Consider the following 22,984-nt stretch of genomic DNA (forward strand, 5'->3'; position numbering starts at 1 on the left):
TACTTAATCGTGCTTGTCTCTTTGTCTCCCCTCCCTAGACGGTGAGTCCCTTTGGGCCTAGGCCTGGTCCGTTGCCCGCTCTGGGGTTGATTCTCAGGCCACCAGTGATCTCCATAGTAAGCCACCAGTCTCACCCACACCCCGCCTCTGGCCTGGAACACCCTCCCTCCTCAAATCCGATGGAAAATGTCTCTCCCCACCTTCGAAGCCTTATTGACGGCCCATCTCCTCCAAGAGGCCTTCCCTGACTAAGCCCTCATTTCATCTTTTCCCACACCCTTCTGCGTCACCCTGACTTGCCCCCTTTATTCATCCCCACTCCCAGGCCACAGCACTTACGTCCATATCTGTCAATTATTTCTTTACATTAATGTCTGTCTCCCCCCCCCGCCCCCCCCACCAAACCGTACGCTCCTTGTGGGCAGGGAATGTGTCTGTTTCACTCTTATGCTGTTAGTACAGTGCTCTGCACATGGTAAGCGCTCACTAAATACAACAGAACAGATGAACGAATAGGCGTTCGAAAGCAGCGATGACGACGAAAGGAAAGGGGCAGACCACATCTGGTAAACCGAGGAAAGCAGGGGGCTATTGGAGGGGGGCCCGCCCGGTACCTTAACATAAGTGGGGTCCCACCGCAGACTCTCCTGAGCAGCACTGCAGGCTTCCCCCCACTTTTCCAAGTTGTAATAGGCGTTGGATTTGTTACACAGCAACACGGCCAGGTCTCTCGGAGGAACTCTGGAAGAATCAACAAGTTGTCCCGTGACGAGATCTCCCCCGCCCCCCGTCCCCGTAAACCTGGCAGCCTGACCCCCAAACCACCATTTAGACTCCGCTGCCCTCATCAAGAACACCTTGGCCATGAATTTGGGTAATTTAGAACAACAACAATTCTGATATGTGAGAAAAGAAGGCGCGTCAGAGCCGGGATCAAAACCGGGTCCTTTGATTCCCAGTGATCTTTCCGACAGGCCATGCTGCTTTTATGCCTACTAACTGTGGTCAAGGAAATGCCCTTTGACTGGCTGACCATGCCCGCTCCATCTCCAGAACCCTCCTACCATCCTGCCTCTTTCAGGAAGCCTGGCCCCAATCAACCCAACTCTGACCCTTAGGACTCATTCTCACCTTCACCATTTTGGTAGATAGATGATGTACATTTCATCATACATTTTACTCTTAAATCTCCTCCTGGTAAGTTCGCTCTACAGCTAATCTTACCCTGAGTTTTCCTCCTGCACCTGCTATTTGCAAATAATTGCATATGCCCGTCTCCCCGTATTAGACTGTAGGCTTCTTGTGGGCAAGGACAGAGACTTTGCTTCTGTTATCCTTCCCCAAGCATTTAGTACAGTGTTTTCAACTCATTAGGTGCTCAATAAATTCCACCGACTCATCGACTGACGAATCTAGTCCAGAGATCCTCCTCTCCAATAGGTTGCTTAATCAATCGATCAAGGGTGTGTATTGAACGCTGACTGGGTGCGGAGCACTGTAGTAAGCACTTGGGAGAGTACAATATAACAGAGTTGGTAGACACGTTCTGTGCCCTTGAGAAGTCTACAAAATGGTGGTGGGTGAGGGGAAAGAGACATTAAAATAAATTACAGATATGAGAAGCAACAGAGTAAAAGAACACGATGACGGTAACCTTAAGTACAAGGCCACGCTGCAGGGACGAAAAGAGTAGGATGATGAGAGGTCAGTCAGCAGAGGGAAGATTCCCAGGTGGAGAAATGATTTCAGTAGAGATCTGAAGATGGGGAGAGTCTATCAATCAATCAATCGTATTTATTGAGCGCTTACTGTGTGCAGAGCACTGTACTAAGCGCTTGGGAAGTACAAGTTGGCAACATATAGAAATGGTCCCTACCCAACAGTGGGCTCACAGTCCTTTTCTATTCATTCGTTGATATTTACTGAGCGCTTACTGTGTGTAAAGCACTGTACTAATGCACTTGGAAGAGTACACTATAACAGACACATTCCCTGCCCACTTAGCACTTAATACAATAATGACAATAATAATAGTAGTAATAATGGTAATATTTGTTAGGTGCTTACTATGTGCCTACCACTGTACTAAATTGCTGAGGTAGATACAAGACAATCAGGTCCCACATGGGACACACGGCCCAAGTAGGAAGGAGAACAGGGATCGTAGCCCCACGAGGGAAATGAGGCTCGGAGAAGTTACGTGACTTGCCCAAGGTCTCACAGCAGACAAATGGAGGAGCCAGGATTAGAAGCCAGGTCCTTCTGACTCCGAGGCCTGCGCTCATTCCGCTGGGCCAGCCTGTTTTTTTTAGGATTATATGGACAGGGAGGGAGAAACGAGAGCAAAGAACAGTGACGAAGTTGGATGAGCAATGTGGGCAGACTGGAATGTGGTGGGAGAGGAGTGAGGAGAGATAGGAGAGAAGCCAGCTGGTCGAAAGCCCTCACGTTGAAGGTCAGGAGTTGGATGCGAAGAATGAGCCATCGCTGGAAGTTGAGATAAAAGGAGTCGTGCGGACAACGATTAATTAGGAAAACGATACGGAGGCGCGGAGTGGGGTGTGGACTGGATGGGAGAGAGGCTGGAGGCAGAGAGGTCAGCAAGGAGGCTGATTCAGGTCACTAGGAAATAATAATAACCATAATGATGATGGTATTTGTTAAGCGCTTACTCTGGCCAAGCACTGTTCTAAGCGCTGGGGTAGATACAAGGTAATCAGGTTGCCCCATATAGGGCTCACAGACTTAATCCCCATTTTACAGATGTGGGAACTGAGGCACGGAGAAGTGACTTGCCCCAAATCACACAGCTGATAAGTGGATGATCTGGGGTTAGAATCCACGACCTCTGACGCCCAAGCCCGGGCTCTTTCCACTAAGCCACCCTGCTTCTCCAAAGCAGCTTCTCAAAAGGCAGGAGAGCCCGAAAAGCAAGATGGATCTACATTAACCTAGTCCACTGTAACGCACAAAAAATACATTAGATTGTACTTCGAACTGCCAACCAAAGACATATAAGTGCTTTAAATTCTGTTTACTCTTCTCACCTCGCAATTTCTTTGGGAGATTCAGCAGGCTCCTTTGGTCTGCTGGGGGAAGAGGGGAAATTTAAGCTTCCATTCTGCTCCACTTTAGAAGCTCTGGAAAAATGGTGCTGGTATTTAATCAACACGAAGAGGCAAGGGGGGTTTAGAGGAAAAACCCCTAGGGCTAGAAGTCCTGGGTTCTGGTAAGGTCACTAGCCTGCCGGCTGTGTGATCTCAAATGAGTCACTTAACCCCTCTGGGCTCCCGTTTCCTCATCTGTCAGGTGGAGATGATTAACTCTGGCACAGGGTTATTGTTAGGATAAATTGAGACCGATGGAAAAAACAAAACAGTAGGAGCACTACACAAATTAATATTTCAGCGATTCTGGTGTCCTGTCTCAGTCGGTCCAGCTCTTGGCTGTCTTTCGGGAAGTAGCGGGCCTGGGAGTTGGAAAGTTATGGGTTCTAATCCTGGCTCTGCCACTGGTCTGCTCTGTGGCCTTGGGCAAGTTGTTTTACTTTTCTGTGCCTCAGTTACCTCACCTGTAAAACGGGGATTAAGACTGTGAGCCCCACGGGGAACGGGGACTGCGTCCAACCCGATTTGCTTGCCTGGCACGTAGTAAGCGTTTAACAAATACCACAACTATTATCATCATGGTGGCAGTGTCTCACTTTCCATTTCGCCTGTCACGTCACGGCTTTTCTTTCGGTTGCTGATGCAACGCTCAAGCCAAGAAGTGATGCGATAGGCTTCGGAGAAAACGAAACTAAGAGGGGAAAACGAAACCAGAAAATGAGAAGGGCAAACAGACGGCGAAGCGTCACTTCAAGCACGGACTCACCCCCAGTGATAAAGCTGAAGCAGGACGGAGATCGCCTCGTCGTATTTTCGGATGGCCAGGGTATAGTTCCCGGTTCGGAAGGCCTCATTCCCGGATTCTCTCAGGAACTCGGCATAGGTCACGGGATCCATTCTGGAACAGCCAGGGGTGGGGGGACGACACATCAGTTTGACCTATTAATTGAGCGCTTACTATGTGCAGAACACCGCGCTAAGCGCTTAGACACGAGAAGCAACAAATCCACGGCATAGTGGACCTGAGAGTCAGAAGGTCATGGGTTCTAATCCTAGCTCCGCCACTTGCCTGCTGTGAGACATTGGGCAAGTCACTTCACTTCTCTGTGTCTCAGTTACCTCATCTGTAAAATGGGGATGGAGACTGTGAGCCCCAAGTGGGACGAGGGATGGTGTCCGACTCGATTTGCTTGTATCCACCCCAGCGCTTATGACAGTGCCTGGCACGTAGTAAGCACTTAAAATCATTATTTATTTATTTATTTATGATGGCATTTATTAAGCGCTTACTATGTGCAAAGCACTGTTCTAAGCAATGGGGAGATTACAAGGTGATCAGGTTGTCCCTCGTGGGGCTCACAGTCTTCATCCCCGTTTTACAGATGAGGTAACTGAGGCACAGAGAAGTTAAGTGACTTGGCCAAAGTCACACAGCTGACAATTGGCGGAGCCGGGATTTGAACCCATGACCTCCGACTCCAAAGCCCGGGCTCTTATTATTACTTTATTATATATTATACTATTATTAATATTATTACAATTATATTATTACTTTAAAAAAACCTTGATCTCAGTCCCCGAGGAGCTTAGAGTCTAGTGTAGCTCGCTGTGGACAGGGAATGTGTCTGCTTATTGTTGTATTCTACTCTCCCAAGAGCTTAGTACACTGCTCTGCACACAGTAAGTGCTCAATAAATACAACTGAAAGACTGAATGGGGGAGACAGACTTCCAAAACATTTAATAACAACAGCTATGGCATTTGTTAAGCGCTTACTCCGTGCCAAGCACTGTTCTAAGCACTGGGGTGGATACAACGTAAACAGAGGCTCACAGTCTTAATCCCTGTTCTACATATGAGGTAACCGAGGCACAGAGAAGTGAGGTGGCTTGCCCAAGGTCACAAAGCAGACAAGCGGCAGAGCCAGGATGAGAACCCACGTCCTCTGACTCCCAAGACAGTGCTCCTTCCACTAAGCTACGTTGCTTCTCTGGGCAACGAGTCTCCCTTCCATTCATCCATCCATCCATCCATCCATCCATCCATTCCTTGGTATTTATTGAGCACTTACGGTGTGTAGAACACAGTACTAAACGCTTGGGAGAGTTCAATAGAACAATAAACACATGATGAGTTTACAGTCTTTGAAAAAACCCTCTGCACCCCACATCCATTCCCACCGCCAGGTACCCTGCGGCAAGGAGAGCCCCGGATTCCTGCCAATGCTACCCCCGGAATCTCGGGGAGCGGGATGGGGATGACCCCTCCTTGTCCAGCAGTTCCCCCTTCCTGAGGAGAAGTCACCTCACCTCACCAGAGGCATCTCTCAGCCTGCAGATCCCACACCTCAGAGCGGGGTAGAAGGCATCGGTCCCCGGGCTGGTTCAGGCCGGGCAACCCCACGGCCCCGGTTCGCCAGGATGCCAGCAGGCCCCCCGTGGGTGCTCCGTACCCCGTGGACCCGGAGGACCCGGGCAGCAGGTGAGGTGGGTGGAGAGCTGAGAAGTTTACCTGAGGGCAAAAGTGTCTCTGAGGAGGGCGTGACTCAGAACGCCAAGTTCTTCACGTGAGTCTCATCGCCCACGGCAAAGGCTTGAAGGAGACGGCGGGTCTGAAAGCCTGTCATAAATACGTCCAGAAGATATATGCATTTTGTACACGTCACGTGTGTGTCTGTGTACACATCTACGTGGGCAGGGGAAGTGAAAGGAGGAAAGGGAGAAACAAGTGATTTAAATGACCCAGTGAGGTACGTTGTCAAATAAGTCAGGACTCGGGAACTGTTTCTGATTCCTTTTTTTTTTTTTTTTTTGAATGGCATTTGTTAAGCGCTTACTACGTACCAGGCGCTATTAAATGCTGGGGTCTCTACGACCTGATTTGCTGGTACCCACCCCAGCGCTTAGTACAGTGCCTGGCAGAGAGTAAGCGCTTAACAGATGCCATGATTAATGACACTGCCGTGTCACAGTCTTTTAGACTGTGAGCCCACTGTTGGGTAGGGACTGTCTCTATATGTTGCCAACTTGTACTTCCCAAGCGCTTAGTACAGTGTTCTGCACACAGTAAGCTCTCAATAAATACGATTGATTGATTGATTGATTGACACAGTCCCTCTGTCCCACCTGGGACTCACAGTCCTAATCCCCATTTTACAGAGGGGAGGCCCAGAGAAGTGAAGTGACTTGACCAAGGTCATGCAGCAGATAAGTGGCAGAGCGAGGTTTAGAACCAACTAGAACTTAGAACAGTGCCTGGCACATAGTAAGCGCTTAACAAATACCATCATCATCAGGTTCTTCTGACTCCCAGGCACTACCCACTAAGCCACACAGCTTCTCAGCTGTGAATTCTCTCCTAGTGCCTAGCAGAGTGCTCTGCACATAGTAAGCACTTCATCAACACCACTACTACAACTACTACCACCACCACCACCCAGGCAACGGGCTGCCAGGGAAGGAAGTTGTTCTCTTCGAGCAGAGCCCGGGCCTGGGAGCCAGGTCCTGGGCTCTAATCCCAGCCCCGCCACTCATTGCTTGCCAAATCCAACGGCTCCTACTCTGTCCTAATCCTCCTCGACCTCTCAGCTGCCTTCGACACTGTGGCCCACCCCCTTCTCCTCAACACGCTATCTGACCTTGGCTTCACAGACTCCGTTCTCTCCTGGTTCTCCTCTTATCTCTCTGGTCATTCTTTCTCAGTCTCTTTTGCAGGCTCCTCCTCCCCCTCCCATCCTCTTACTGTGGGGGTTCCCCAAGGTTCAGTGCTTGGTCCCCTTCTGTTCTCAATCTACACGCACTCCCTTGGTGACCTCATTCGCTCCCACGGCTTCAACTATCATCTCTACGCTGATGACACCCAGATCTACATCTCTGCCCCTACTCTCTCCCCCTCTCTCCAGGCTCGCATCTCCTCCTGCCTTCAGGACATCTCCATCTGGATGTCTGCCCGCCACCTAAAGCTCAACATGTCGAAGACTGAACTCCTTGTCTTCCCTCCCAAACCTTGTCCTCTCCCTGACTTTCCCATCTCTGTTGATGGCACTACCATCCTTCCCGTCTCACAAGCCCGCAACCTTGGTGTCATCCTCGACTCCGCTCTCTCATTCACCCCTCACATCCAAGCCGTCACCAAAACCTGCCGGTCTCAGCTCCGCAACATTGCCAAGATCCGCCCTTTCCTCTCCATCCAAACTGCTACCCTGCTCATTCAAGCTCTCATCCTATCCCGTCTGGACTACTGCAGCAGCCTTCTCTCTGATCTCCCATCCTCGTGTCTCTCTCCACTTCAATCCATATTTCATGCTGCTGCCCGGATTATCTTTGTCCAGAAACGCTCTGGGCATATTACTCCCCTCCTCAAAAACCTCCAATGGCTACCGATCAATCTGCGCATCAGGCAGGAACTCCTCACCCTGGGCTTCAAGGCTGTCCATCCCCTCGCCCCCTCCTACCTCACCTCCCTTCTCTCCTTCGACTGCCCAGCCCGCACCCTCCGCTCCTCCGCCGCTAATCTCCTCACCGTACCTCGTTCTCGCCTGTCCCGCCATCGACCCCCGGCCCACGTCATCCCCCGGGCCTGGAATGCCCTCTCTCTGCCCATCCGCCAAGCTAGCTCTCTTCCTCCCTTCAAGGCCCTGCTGAGAGCTCACCTCCTCCAGGAGGCCTTCCCAGACTGAGCCCCTTCCTTCCTCTCCCCCTCGTCCCCCTCTCCATCCCCCCCGTCTTACCTCCTTCCCTTCCCCACAGCACCTGTATATATGTATATATGGTTGTACATATTTATTACTCTATTTATTTATTTATTTTACTTGTACATATCTATCCTATTTATTTTATTTTGTTAGTATGTTTGGTTTTGTTCTCTGTCTCCCCCTTTTAGACTGTGAGCCCACTGTTGGGTAGGGACTGTCTCTATGTGTTGCCAATTTGTACTTCCCAAGCGCTTAGTACAGTGCTCTGCACATAGTAAGCGCTCAATAAATACGATTGATGATGATGATCTGCTGTGTGACCTTAGGCAAGTCACTTCACTTCTCTGGGCCTCGGTTCCCAAATCTGGGGATCAAGTGCGTGAGCCCCACGTGGGACATGGAAGAAGTCCAACCTGATTAGCTTGGATCTACCCCAGTGCTTAGTACAGTGCCCGGATCACAGTAAGTGTATAACAAATACCATAAAATAAAACCAAAGAAAAGCAGCCATGACGCACCGTGGCTGACCGCAACCTATGCGCGTACACACGGTGAAATTTAACATCCTTGCTGCTCCACCACCTGGGCAGGATCTCACTGTCTGATGATGTTGCCAAATCCAAAGGGCAGCTGGCAATTTATAGAGATTTGTACCTGGCACTGTGGAAATCGAGAACCCTGGCAGCCCACAGAACTGCTAAGGTACCACAGTTTATCATCATCATCATTAATGGTGTTTACTGAACACTTACTATGTGAAATGTGTCTGCTTACTGTTACATTGTACTCTCCCAAGCACTTAGTACATGCAAAATGGGGGTTCAATACCTGTTCTCCCTCCTACTCAGCCTGTGAGCCCCATGCAGGAGAGGGACTGTGTCTGACCTGATTAACTTGGATCTACCCCAGGGCTTAGAACAGTGATTTTTTAATGGTATTTGTTAAGCATTTACTAATTGCCAGGTACAGTACTAAACAATAGGGTAGATATGAGATCAACAAGTTACACCCTCAAGAGTATAAACTCATTGTGGACAGAGAATGTGTCTGCTAAATTCTGTTTTATTATCATCATCATCATCATCAATCGTATTTATTGAGCGCTTACTATGTGCAGAGCACTGTACTAAGCACTTGGGAAGTACAAGTTGGCAACACATAGAGACAGTCCCTACCCAACAGTGGGCTCACAGTCTAAAAGGGGGAGACAGAGAACAAAGCCAAACATACTAACAAAATAAAATAAATAGAATAGATATGTACAATTAAAATAAATAGAGTAATAAATATGTACAAACATATATACATATATACAGGTGTTGTGGGGAAGGGAAGGAGGTAAGATGGGGGGGGTGGAGAGGGGGACGAGGGGGAGAGGAAGGAAGGGGATTACGCTCTCCCAAGTGCTTAGTACATGCTCTGCATGCAGTAATCGCTCAATAAATACGATGGATTGATACATCAGGTTGGACACAGCCATGTCCCACTTGGGGCTCGCAATCTTAATCCCCATTTTACAGCTGAGGTCACTGAGGCACGGACAAGTGACTTCCCCATGGTCACACGGCAGACAAGAGGCAGAGACGGGATTGGAACCCAGGTCCTTCTAACTCCCAGGCCTGTGCTCTTCCCACGAGGCCATGCTGCTTCTTGACCCACATAGTAAGCGCTTAATACCGCTGAAAAAAAGCAAAAAAACAAAGAAAAACAGAGCAGCCAAACACTCTTAAGGCAACTCTTTCGATCGTTAGCGAGTGGCTTTGTCGGTTCAGTACAGATTCAGTTTTTGGGTCTCAACTGACAACCCTCTGAGGGTTCTAATCCTGGCTCCGCCACCTGTCTGCTGTGTGGCTTTGGACAAGTCCCTTCACTTCTCTGGGCCTCTATTACACCCGGCCCCTGTAGGCCCAGAAAGTGGCCACCACGAGGGCCTTGGGGAGGAACAGGAGAGGGGTCTAGGAGAGACAAAGAAAGAGAAGGAGAAGCAGCGTGGCTTAGTGGATAGAGAATAGGCCTGGGAATCAGCAAGTCCTCGGTTCTAGTCCTGGCTCTGCCACGTCTGCTGTGTGACCCTGGCCAAGGCACTTCACTTCTCTGGGCCTCATTTACTTCATCCGTCAAATGGAGACTAAGACTGTGAGCTCCATGAGGGACAGGAACTGTGGCCAAACTGATTAACGTTTATCTACCCCAGCGCTTAGAACAGTGAGTGACTTGCCCAAGATCAGTGGCGGAGCCAGGATTAGAACCCAGGTCCAGGCCCGTGCTCTATCCACTGGGCTACTCTGCTCTAGGCTACCAATATGTGGAGCCCAGAGATAAGAAGTCACAGGAAATGCATGTGGTGTGATATAGGTGGTGTGAGCTAAACCACACATTCTTCCCCAATTTTGAATTTTCTGGGAGGGGAGACCTGCTGTCTCCACGTGTTTCCTTTCCTTTCCTATAGATGATCCTCAGCCTTCCATCCTATTTATTCCCAACCTATGCACGCAGGGAACACCCCACCAATCCACCCTCACGGCACTTTGTCCACACATCTGTCTCGTGCCTACCATTCGCTCAATCAATCGTATTTATTGAGCGCTTATTGTGTGCAGAGCACCATACTAAGTGCTTAAGCACCAACTCAGTTGTACTTTCTCGAGTCCTTAGTACGGAGCCGTGCACATTCTCGGAGCTCAATAAATACCACTGAGCTGATTGCTTGATTAGTTGAGGGCAGGGATCGGGTCGACCAACTGTATGGTATCCTCCCAGGAGCATGGTACAGTGTTCTGCCCACAGTTAGTGCTCAATAAATGCCACGGGCTGATTAATTGATTGAGGGCAGGGTTCAGGTCTACCAACTGTATAATAATTATGGTATTTGTTAAGTGCTTACTATGTGCCAAGCACTGTTCTAAGCACGGGGAGAGATACAAGGTAATCAGGTTGTCCCACGTGGGGCTCAATCTTAATCCCCGTTTTACAGATGAGGTCACTGAGGCACAGAAAAGTTAAGCAGCTTGCCCAAGGTCACACAGCAGACAAGTGGTGGAGCCGGGATTAGAACCCACGCCCCCTGACTCCCAAGCCGGGGCTCTTGACACTAAGCCACGCTGCTTCTGGATGGTACTCTCCCAAGTGCCTAAAACAGTGCTCTGCCTACAGTAAGTGCTCAATAAATACCACCTACTGATGGAGGTTGCCGGGAATGTCCAGCTGGAAGGCCGAGCTTTGGATCCGGCTGCCCTCCTCACTAGCTGAACCCAAGCGGAAACTGAACGCCTGTTTGAGAATCAATCAATCAATCGTATTTATTGAGCGCTTACTGTGTGCAGAGCACTGTACTAAGCGCTTGGGAAGGACAAGTTGGCAACATATAGAGACAGTCCCTACCCAACAGTGGGTTGAGAAGTCCCCACGCTGCATGCGCTACACTGTAAGCTCGCTGAGGGCAAGGAATGGGTCTGGTACAGTGTTACGCCGTACTCTCCCAAGCGCTTAGTACAGTGCTCTGCATCATCATCATCAATCGTATTTATTGAGCGCTTACTGTGTGCACAGCACTGTACTAAGCGCTTGGGAAGTACAAATTGGCAACATATAGAGACAGTCCCTACCCAACAGTCTAAAAGGGGGAGACAGAGAACAAAACCAAACATACTAACAAAATAAAATAAATAGAATAGACATGTACAAGTAAAATAAATAGAGTAATAAATATGTACAAACATATATACATAAGTGCTCAATAAGTAAGTGCTTATATAAGTCAGTAAGTGCTCAATAAATAAAGTCGACTGACGTGCCTCCTGACAGTTGAGGTATTTTCAGACTCGATTCTTGGTGCCACAGAAGAGAGGAAGTCGGAAGATTCTGTAGCAGTTCACGAGGATGGGCTGAAATGTCACATCTTTGGGGGTGTCCCGACTGCTTTGTTTGTTGTTGGGAAAGTTTCTCTGGCTTCCCTGCCCTTCCCCACTTTATTAATCCCTAATGTCTGCCTCTCCCAATCCCTCCTGACTGCCGGCAGAGAGGAGAAGTTGCAAAGCAGTTCTGTTCTTTCTGCAACTAAACTCTATTTCAGCTTGAACACCAGGAAGCTCAACCCCTCTAATTTTTCTCTTCAGGACTCCAGCCCCAACTCAATAATTAATTTTTTTAATGGTATTTGTTAAGCGCTTACTATGTGCCAGGCGCTGTACTAAGCACTGGCGTAAATATTGATTCATTCAATTGTATTCGTTGTGCGCTTACTTTGTGCAGAGCATTGTACTAAGCGCTTGGGAGAGTACAATATAACAATAAACAGCTACATTCCCTGCCCACAACAAGCTTACAGTCTAGATACAAACTCATCAGGTTGGACCCAGTCCCCTGTCCCACATGGGGCTCACTGCCTTAATCCCCATTTTACAGATGGGGTTAACTGAGGCCCAGAGAAATGAAATGACTTGCCCACAGTCACTCAGCAGACAAGTGGCAGGGCCAGGGTTAGAACCCAGGTCCTCCCGACTCCAAGACTCATGCTCTATTCACTAGGCCACACTGCTTCTCTTTATTCTATTTAATTGAGACTATTAGTAGCATTATTGCTGCTGATCTAAACCAGCTCAGTGCCCCACTGAGAGCCCAGGGGGAGGGGCCCTTCTGACCTAGAAAAGTAAACTTATTTTATCAGCTGGGAATTTGTCCTTGGTCTTCTGCTTTTTTATTTCTTCTCTGGGACATTCACTCCTCCCCACTGTGAATATCTGTCCCCGGCCTCTGCCCCCGGCTGTACGTGACCGGGGGATATTTGGGACCCGGTTACCGAAGAAACTCCATCACTGTTTCTCCCTTTCTCTTGTCAAACGGGGAACGATTGAGAAATTGCCAACCTCCCTCAAAGCTGAAGCAGCATGGCTTAGTGGGTAGCGCCTGGAGAGTCAGGAGGGCCTGGGTTCTAATCCCAGCTCTGCCACTTGACTTGCCCAAGGTCACGCAGCAAACATTTCACTTCTCCGGGCCTTAGTGACCTCAACTGGAAAATAGGGATTAAGACTGTGAGCCCAATGTTGGACTGGGACTCTGTCCAACCCAATTAGTTTGTATCTACCGCAGCGCTACTCAGGGCCTGGGACATAATAAGTGTTTAACAAATACCACAATTATTATTATTACTAAAGCAGATGCACCAAAAGACCCCTAATGGGCAAGAGGAACTGGACCGAGCTCGGGCCTGGGAATCAGAAAGACCTGGGTTCTAACCCTCGCTCTGCCACTTGTCTGCTGGGCAGAACTTGGGCAAGTCACTTCACTTCTCTGCACCTCAATTACCTCATCTACTGTGCTTAATCAATACCCCAATTATTATCATAAAATGGGGATTAAGACTATGAGCCCCTTGGGGTGGGACAGAGACTGTGTCCAACCAATTAGCTTGTGTCTACCCCAGTGCTTAATACAGTGCCTGGCACAGAGTAAGCATTTAACAAATACTATAAAAAAAAAAAAGGTTCCCTGGTGGGTGAAGGGGTCAACAACCCCCAACCCATGTCCCCTCCACCTGAAAGGAGCTCTCCTCGGAAATGCTATTTTCCTCCAAGCGGATCCAGGGCGAAGCCCAAGGTTTCCCAAAGACTGTTCCAAGGTATGCAGCCATTGACAAGAATGATTAATGATCACTGATTTTTATTAAGCCTCCACTTATGTACCAAAGCACTGTGTAAAGTGCCCGGGCAGAGCAGCGTAGTCTAGTGGAAAGAGCATGGGAGCCAGAAGAACCTGGGTTCTAATCCGTCTCTGCCACTTGCCTGCAGGTGACCTTAGGCAAGTCACTGTAACTTCTCTGGGCCTCAGTCACCTCAATGGCAAAATAGGGATTAAGACTGTGAGCCCCATGTGGGACAGGGACTGTGTCCAACTGATTACCTTGTATATACCCCTGCGCCTAATTAGTACAGCGCCTGGCACGTAGTAAGCTCTTAAATACCACAATTATTATTACTATTATACAAGATCAGATCAAATACATTCCCTTTCTCACCCAGGGCTGAGGAGTGAGTGAAAACCTACCAATTACTGAATTCCCCATTCGGCAGAGGAGGAAACTGAGGCCCAGAGATCTCGGGCAAGTCATTTCACTGCTCCGTGTCTTAGTTCCCTCACCTGTAAAAACAGGAATTAAGATTCTGAGCCTCATGTGGGACACAGACTGTGTCCAACCTCATCAGCTTGTATCTACCCTGTGCTTAGAACAACGCCTGGAACATAGCAAGTGCTTAACAATTACCATTATTAAAAATAGGTTAAAAAACTCAAGAGGCACAACTGGAATGAATTAGAATGAATTAGCTAAATGTGTACACTACTAGAATGATTGCAGATGAAGGTGGGGAGTTCTGGAAGAGATGTGTCCCTAGTGTCTACGGGTTGGAGATGACTCCACAGCATAAGAGAGATTTGGCTTAAGATAACCACACTATCACACCCTTCACAGACACAGAAGGCTTCTGCGCATAGTAAGCGCTCAGTATATGTGTGTGTATATATATATATATATATATATATATATATAGTGTTGCGTAAGGCCAGTCACGGGTATGCTCAGTCAATCAATCGTATATATGTATATATATACATATACACAATTGATTGACTGAGCATACCCGTGACTGGCCTTACGCAACACTAAAAAAGCTTTTACTTTTCTGAACTTAGTTGAAATTCATAACCTACCATCACAGACAAGGGGTGGTTAAACAGACTTTCTTTGCAGTTATGGGCACTAAAATCAACCAATCGTATTTATTGGGCACTCAATGTGTGCAGAGTACTCTACTAAGCGCTTGGGAGAGTACAATTCACCTCCTAACAGTGGGAGTCACGTTTGTTCAAGGCCCCTCACTTGTCTCGCTCTGTTTTCATAGCTCTTTACGGGCAGGGAACATGTCTGCTAATTCTGTTGTGTTTTATTCTCCCAAGAGCTTAGTACAGTGCTCTGCGCATAGTAAACACTCAAGAAATACAATTGATCGACAGCTTCAGCTACCTCATCTACACAGATGACTTTGAAATCCGTATCACCCAACCTAACCTCTCTTTTGCTAAACAATTTCTCCCTTCCTCCAAGACATCTCCACCTGAATATCCCACCAGGTCTCAAAATGAATTAAATCCATTCTCCCTAACTTTCCCGAAATGGTCGACACCACCCTTACTTTCCGATTCAGAATCTAGAACCCCTCAATCTTGGTGTTAACTTTGATTCCTCACAATATCGTGGCCGGCGCAATCGGTCTGTTGTCAAATGTTGCCGGTTCTTTCTCAATATCTCTCAAAACTGGGGAAGCTTCGTGGCCTCATGGAAAGAGCACGGGCTTGAGAGTCAGAGGGGCTGGGTTCTAATCCTGGCTCTACTTGTCTGCTGTGCGACCTTGGCCAAGTGATTTAACTTCTCTGTGCTCAGTCGCCTCATCTGTGAAATGGGGATGAAGGCTGTGAGCCCCATATGCGACAAGGACTCTGTCTCTACCCCAGCTCTTATTACAGTTCCCAGCACATAGTAAGAGCTTAACAAATAGCCCCCCAAAACACCCTTCCAGTCCTCCCAAAAGGTTCAAGCTTTTTTGTGTCCCCTCCTCCAACCTGCAGGGCCCAGATCAACTTTCTAAAAATTATCTTGCCCCTCCTCAAAAGTCTCTCATCCCCTTATTTCCCTCCTCACCAAGCAAAATCTTTTAAGCTCTGATCACCAGCTCTCTCCTTCTCTGCCCCATAACCTGGTCAATTTTTAAAAAAACAAAATATTTGTTAAATGCTTACTGTGTGTGCCAGGCACTGTTCAAAGCACTGGGCTAGATACAAGGTCATCAGATTGGACACAGTCCCTGCTCCACACGGAGCTCATAGTCTTAATCCCCATTTCACGGATGAGGTCACTGCGGCCCAGAGAAGTGAAGTGACTTGTTCAAGGTCACACAGCAGACAAGTGGTGGAGCGAGGATTAGAACCCAGGTCCTCTGACCCCCAGGCCTGGCCTCGATCCCCTAGGCCACAGTGCTTCTCAAAAACACACCGCTTTTGCACCCCTGTCAAAACTCCTTGACTTCTAACCCTCTCCAATCAATCAATCGTATTTAATGAGCGCTTACTGTGTGCAGAGCACTGTACTAAGCGCTTGGGAAGTACAAGTTGGCAACATCTAGAGACGGTCCCTACCCAACAGTGGGCTCACAGTCTAGAAGGGGGAGATGGAGAACAAAACCAAACATATTAACAAAATAAAATAAATAGAATAGATATGTACAAGTAAAATAGAGTAATAAATATGTACAAACATATATACATATATACAGGTGCTTCCTGGGCTGCACTTTTTCCACAATGGATAAAACCAGCTGCCTTGCCCCCTGCCCAGCCCATGATAAAACGGCTTAGAGCAAAAAAAGTTTCCCAAAGGCCCTCAATTACCCCCATTTAATGGGCCAGAATAAGAAGCTATCCACCTCTGCCCCAGGGCTGAGAGAACCAGGGCACCCAGGAGAAGCTCAATATATTCCTTTTCTTTCCCCCTCCGCTCCCCAGCCAGGACATGAGTGGCTCAGTGGAAAGAGCCCGGGCTTTGGAGTCGGAGGTCATGGGTTCAAATCCTGGCTCCACCAATTGTCAGCTGTGTGACTTTGGGCAAGTCACTTCACTTCTCTGTGCCTCAGTTACCTCATCTGCACAACGGGGATTAAGACTGGGAGCCCCCCGTGGGACAACCTGATCACCTTGTAACCTCCCCAGCACTTAGAACAGTGCTCTGCACGTAGTAAGCGCTTAATAAATGCCACCATCATCATGCTGAAAATGAGCCTGGGCAGGTTTGCTTTTCTAAAACCTAACTTGTTGGGCCTTTTCCAAGTGTCCAAAAAAGGCCGCAAATGCCCCCTGTCCCACGGGAAATTTGGGGAGGGGGGCTGGACGATGTGATCCGCGCTGAATCGTGTCCCCCCGCCACCCCCAGTTGATTGGTTGATTTGTACATATCTATTCTATTTATTTTATTTCGTCAGTATGTTTGGTTTTGTTCTCTGTCTCCCCCTTTTAGACTGTGAGCCCGCTGTTGGGTAGGGACTGTCTCTATACGTTGCCAATTTGTACTTCCCAAGCGCTTAGTACAGTGCTCTGCACATAGTAAGCGCTCAATAGATACGATTGATGATGATTGGTGGGGGGAAGCCTAGCTTAGTCCAGTCTGTGCTTTGGGGGTTAAGTGTGGAAGTCTGCTTACCTTTCCTGTCCCTCGGTCAACATGAACCTGACTGTTAATATATTACCCAGCACCCTTCCCGGCTGGCTGGAGTTTCTGCTGTGCCCCAACCTGGCATAACAATCACAGTATTCGTGGGCAGAAACCCACCTTTCCCCCACTCCTCAGTGGGGTGGGTGGTTGCCCGCTCACCTTGGCAAATGGACGCCCTTCGCCGTCGGCTTTATGGCGCTTGGTCAGCTCGCCCCCTCCAACCTCACCTGGCTGATTTTCCACTGCAACCCAAACGGCACGCTCCGCTCCTCTCATGGCAACCTACTACTACCTACTGTACCTCAATCTCACGGCCCACATCCTGCCCCTGGCCTGCAATGCCCTCCCTCTTCATCGCTCTCAAAGTGCTGAAGCCACCTTCAAAGCCCTCCTAAAAATCACATCTTCACCTCCTTCACCTTTGGGCTTGAATCTGTATCCCTCGATATTCAGCCCACCCCAGAGTATTTATTTACATATCAATCACTGCCCATCCGCCAAGCTAGCTCTCTTCCTCCCTTCAAGGCCCTGCTGAGAGCTCGCCTTCTCCAGGAGGCCTTCCCAGACTGAGCCCCTTCCTTCCTCTCCCCCTCGTCCCCCTCTCCATCCCCCCCATCTTACCTCCTTCCCTTCCCCATAGCACCTGTATATATGTATATATGTTTGTACATATTTATTACTCTATTTATTTTACTTGTACATATCTATTCTATTTATTTTATTTTCTTAGTATGTTTGGTTTTGTTCTCTGTCTCCCCCTTTTAGGCTGTGAGCCCGCTGTTGGGTAGGGACTGTCTCTATATGTTGCCAATTTGTACTTCCCAAGCGCTTAGTACAGTGCTCTGCACATAGTAAGCGCTCAATACGATTGATGATGAGGATGATGATGATGACTGAGCAGTTACTACCTGCCAAGCACTGTACTGAACGCTTGGGAGAGCACAGCATAGCAGGTAGCAGAAGTGTTTGCTGTCCACTGAGATCCCTCCATATCCGCCCCCAGTTCCTCTCTCTGGAATTTATTTTAATGTTTTTCTCCCCCTCTGGGTTCTAAGCCTCTTGTGGGCAGGGAATGTGTCTACCCACCCTACTGTCCTCTCACTTTATCATCATCATCTTCAATCGTATTTATTGAGCGCTTACTGTGTGCAGAGCACTGTACTAAGAGCTTGGGAAGTACAAATTGGCAACATATAGAGACAGTCCCTACCCAACAGTGGGCTCACAGTCTAAAAGTCACATCACTTAGGACAGTGCTCTGCACCCAGGAAGCACTCAATAAGTACCACTGATTGCTACTGAAGCACTTACAGTGTGCCAGACATTCTTCCAAACACTGGGGAAAATGCAGAACAAACAGATTTGCTTATTCCGCGCCACTCTCTAGCAGTTAAAATGCGACATAGTTAAAAGTTCCCCTGGGGTAAGCCCATCCTTGGAGCCTGTCTCTCAGTCAATCAATCGGTTGATCGTATTTACTGAGTGCTTACTGTGTGCAGAGCACTATGCTAAGCACTTGGGAGAGCACAACACTTTATAGGACACATTCCCTGCCCACATGAGTTTAGAGTCTAGCGGGGGAGACAGACAGTAATATAAATAAATTACAGATATATACTTCAGTGCTGTGGGGCTGAGGACAGAGTAAAGGGAAAGAGTCAGGGTGACCCAAAAGGGAGTGGGGAAAGAGGAAATGAGGGCTTAGTCAGGGAAGGCCTCTTGGAGGAGATGTGCCTTCAATAAGGCTTTGAAGGCAGGGAGAGGGATTGTCTGTGGGATAATAATAATGATGATATTTAAGTGCTTACTATGTGCAAAGCACTGTTCTAAGCACTGGGAGGGATCTGAGGAGGGAGAGTGTTCCAGGCCAAAGGCAGGATGTGGGAGAAAGGTCGGTTATGAGACCAAATTAATGCTTATTTTGATGTCTGTCTCCCCGCTCCTAGACCGTGAGCCCCTGGTTGGGTAGGGATTGTCCGTATTTGTCGCCAAATTGTACTCTCCAAGCACTTAGTACGGTGCTCTACACACAGTAAGCCCTCAATAAATATGAATGAATGAGATAGAAAAGACTGAGGTACAGTGAGAAGGTTGGCATTAGAGGAGCCAAGTGTGCGGGCTGTAGTGGGAAACGGGTAAGTTAGGAGGATGTAAGGTGATTGAGGGCTTTAAAGTCAAAGGTCAGGAGTTTCTGTTTGATGCGGAGGTGGATGGGCAACCACTGGAGGTTCTTGACGAGTGGGGAAATATGGACTGAACGTTTCTGAAGAAAAATGATAAGGGCAGCAAACTGAAGTATGGACTGGAGTGAGGACAGACAGGAGGTCAGCAAGGAGGCTGATGCAGTAATCAAGGCGGGATAGGATAAGTGCTCAGATGAGCATGGTAGCAGTCTGGTTGGAGACAGAGGGCCAATTTGTGATTCATTCATTCAATCATATTTATTGAGCGCTTACTGTGTGCAGAGCACTATGCTAAGCGCTTGGGAAGCACAAGTTGGCAACATCCAGAGACGGTCCCTACCCAACAGCGGGCTCACAGTCTAGAAGGAGAAGACAGACAACAAAACAAAACATGCAGACAGGCGGGATGGTAGAAATGACAGAATTAGTGATGGACTGAAAATGTGGGTTGGATGAGAGAGAGGAGTCAAGGATAGTGCCAAGGTTATGGGCTTATGAGACAGGGAGAATGGTGATGCCGTGTTATGAGCTTATGAGACAGGGAGAATGGTGAGGCCGTCTACAGTGGTGGGAAAGATGGGGGTTTAAGTGGGAATTTAAGGAGTTCTGGTTTAGACATGTTAAGTTGGAGGTAATGACATGACATCCAAGTAGAGACATCTTGAAGGCAGGAGGAAATGTGAAACTGGAGCGAGGGAGAGAGATCAAGGCTGAAGATGGAGATTTGGGAATCAACTGCACAGAGGTGGTAGTTGAAGCCATGGGAGCGGATGAGTTCTCCAAGGAAGCGGGTGGAGATGGAGAACAGAAGGGGACCCAGAACTGAGCCTTGAGGGACCCCCACAATCAATCAATCAATATTTATTGAGCGCTTACTGTGTGCAGAGCACTGTACTAAGCGCTTGGGAAGTACAAGTTGGCAACATATAGTTATATCCCCACAGTTAGGGGATGGGAGGGGGAGGAGGGGGAGGAGGAGCCCACGAAAGAGACTGAGAATGAGCACTTAGGTAGGAGGAGAACCAGGAGAGGACAGTGTCAGTGAAGCCGAGGTTGGATAACGTTTTCTGGGAGAAGGGGATGGTCGTCAGTGCCAAAGGAGGCGGCTGAGAGGTCAAGGAGGATCAGTAGGGAGTAGAGGCCGTTGGATTTGGCAAGAAGGAGATCACCGGTGACCTCTGCGGCCCCCGCAGCCCCACCGCAAGCAAGAAGCAGTGAAGCCCAGTGGATAGAGCCCCGGCCTGGGAGGCAGAAGAACCTGGGTTCTTATTCCTGCTCCGCCACTTGCCTGCTGTGCGACTGCGGGCACGTCACTTCACTTCTCCAAGGCTGTCCATCCCCTCGCCCCCTCCTACCTCACCTCCCTTCTCTCTTTCTCCAGCCCAGCCCGCATCCTCCGCTCCTCCGCCGCTAATCTCCTCACCGTGCCTCGTTCTCGCCTGTCCCGCCATCGACCCCCGGCCCACGTCATCCCCTGGGCCTGGAATGCCCTCCCTCTGCCCATCCGCCAAGCTCACTCTCTTCCTCCCTTCAAGGCCCTACTGAGAGCTCACCTCCTCCAGGAGGCCTTCCCAGACTGAGCCCCTTCCTTCCTCTCCCCCTCGTCCCCCTCTCCATCCCCCCGTCTTACCTCCTTCCCTTCCCCACAGCACCTGTATATATGTATATATGTTTGTACATATTTATTACTCTATTTATTTATCTTACTTGTACATATCTATTCTATTGATTTTATTTTGTTAGTATGTTTGGTTTTGTTCTCTGTCTCCCCCTTCTAGACTGTGAGCCCGCTGTTGGGTAGGGACTGTCTCTATGTGTTGCCGACTTGTACTTCCCAAGCGCTTAGTACAGTGCTCTGCACACAGTAAGTGCTCAATAAATACGACTGATTGATTCTCCGGGCCTCAGTTCCCTCATCTTTAAAACGGGGATTACGACTTTGAGCCCCAAGTGGGATGGGGACTCTGTCCAACCTGATAAACTGGCATCTACCCCATGTACGGTACCTGGAGCATCATAAATGTTTAACAAATACCATTTTACAAAAAGGCAGGCGGTGTCTCTTTTCCACCCAACTTCCCTATTACGGGACACGGATTACGTCCATCCCGATTATCTTGTATCTGCCCCCAGCACTTAGTACAGTGCCTGGCACATAATAAGTGCTTAGCAAATGCGGAATATAAAAAAGGGAGAGACAGGTAATGCCTCTTCCCCACCAAAGAACCTTATGTGAGGCAGGGACTGTGTCCAACCTGATGATCTTGTAACTACCCCAATGTTTAGTACAGTTCCCAGCACATAATAAGGGTATAACAAATACCATTAAAAAAGGCAGGCAATATGTCTTTCTCACCTAAATGCTTTCCTTAGGACAGGGACTGTGTCCAAGCTGAAGATCTTGTAACCACCCCGACGCGCGGTACAGTGCCTGGCACACAGTGGGTGCATAATAAATACCCTTAAAAAAAGGGCAGGCAACACATCTTTTCCACCAAAGTGCTCTATATGGGACGCGGACTGCGTCCAACTTGATTATCTTGGCTCAGTGGAAAGATCCCGGGCTTGGGAGTCACAGGTCGTGGGTTCTAATCCCGCCTCTGCCACTTGTCAGCTGGGTGACTTGGGGCGAGTCGCTTCATTTCTCGGTGCCTCAGTTCCCTCATCTGGAAAATGGGGGTGAGGCCTGTGAGCTCCATGGGGGACAACCTGATTACCCCGTATCTACCCCGGGGGGCTTAGAACAGTGCCCCGCACATAGTAAGTGCTTAATAAATGCCCATAAAAAGAAGAAAAAAAGGGCAAGAAATACTTTCCCACCTAAGTGCCCTATGTAGGACGTAGACTGTGTCCAAACAGATGATTTTATCTACCCAAGCGCTTAATACAGTGCCTGGCACACAGTAAGCCCTTATATACCATTAAAAAAAAAAAGGCAAGCAATATATCTTCCCCGCTAAAGCACCCTATGTGGGACAGGGACGGTGTCCAACCAGATTATCTTACGTCTACCCCAGCGTTTAGTACAGTGCCTGGCACACTGTACATTCTTAACAAATGCCATAAAAAAAGTCAAGCGATCTACCTTTCCCACCAAAATGCCCTATTTAGGACAGGGACTGTGTCCAACCAGATTATTTTATGTCCACCCCAGCGCTCAGTACAGTGCCTGGCCCACAGTAAGCACTTAACAAATACCACTATTATTATTATTATTATCATGACACTGAGCGCTCAGTACAGTGCCTGGCCCGTAGCCAGTGCTTAATACCATAAAAACCGGAAGGCAAGCAGTACATCTTTCCTCCCAAAGAGCCCCACGAGGGACGGGGACTATGTGCGACCCGATGAGCGTGTACCTACCCCGGGCGCTCAGTACAGTGCCTGACCCACAGTAAGGGCTTAATACCCTAAAAACGGGAAGGGAAGCAGCCGGTCTTTCCTACCAAAGAGCCCCCCGTGGGACGGGGACTGTGTCAGACCCGATGAGCTGATACAGGTGCTCAGTACAGTGTCTGGACCACAGTCAGTGCTTAATACAACTTGTACTTCCCAAGCGCTCAGTACAGTGCTCTGCACACAGTCAGCGCTCAATAAATACGATTGATTGATTAATACCATAAAAACAGAAAGGCAAGCAGTACGCCTTTAAGCGCTTAAATACCATCACCATTCTTATTATTACCAAAGAGCCCCACGTGGGACGGGGACTGTGGGCGACCTGATGAGCGTGTACCTACCCCGG

General features: G+C 48.6%; 1 protein-coding gene across 1 annotated transcript in view; it reads right to left on the bottom strand.

Moving 5' to 3' along the window:
• Positions 1 to 22,984, bottom strand: part of TRANK1 (tetratricopeptide repeat and ankyrin repeat containing 1) — an 80,794-nt gene that overhangs the window by 53,738 nt on the left and 4,072 nt on the right. Inside the window, exons 2-3 of the mRNA XM_038767663.1 lie at positions 3,874 to 4,005; positions 615 to 741 (exon numbers count right to left, since the gene is read on the bottom strand). Coding sequence (XP_038623591.1) covers positions 615 to 741; positions 3,874 to 4,004 — 258 coding nt within the window. The 5' untranslated portion in view covers position 4,005. The remainder of the gene's footprint in view (positions 1 to 614; positions 742 to 3,873; positions 4,006 to 22,984) is intronic.

The sequence above is a fragment of the Tachyglossus aculeatus genome, chromosome 2 (assembly GCF_015852505.1).
Source record: "Tachyglossus aculeatus isolate mTacAcu1 chromosome 2, mTacAcu1.pri, whole genome shotgun sequence".
NCBI classification, from domain to species: domain Eukaryota; kingdom Metazoa; phylum Chordata; class Mammalia; order Monotremata; family Tachyglossidae; genus Tachyglossus; species Tachyglossus aculeatus.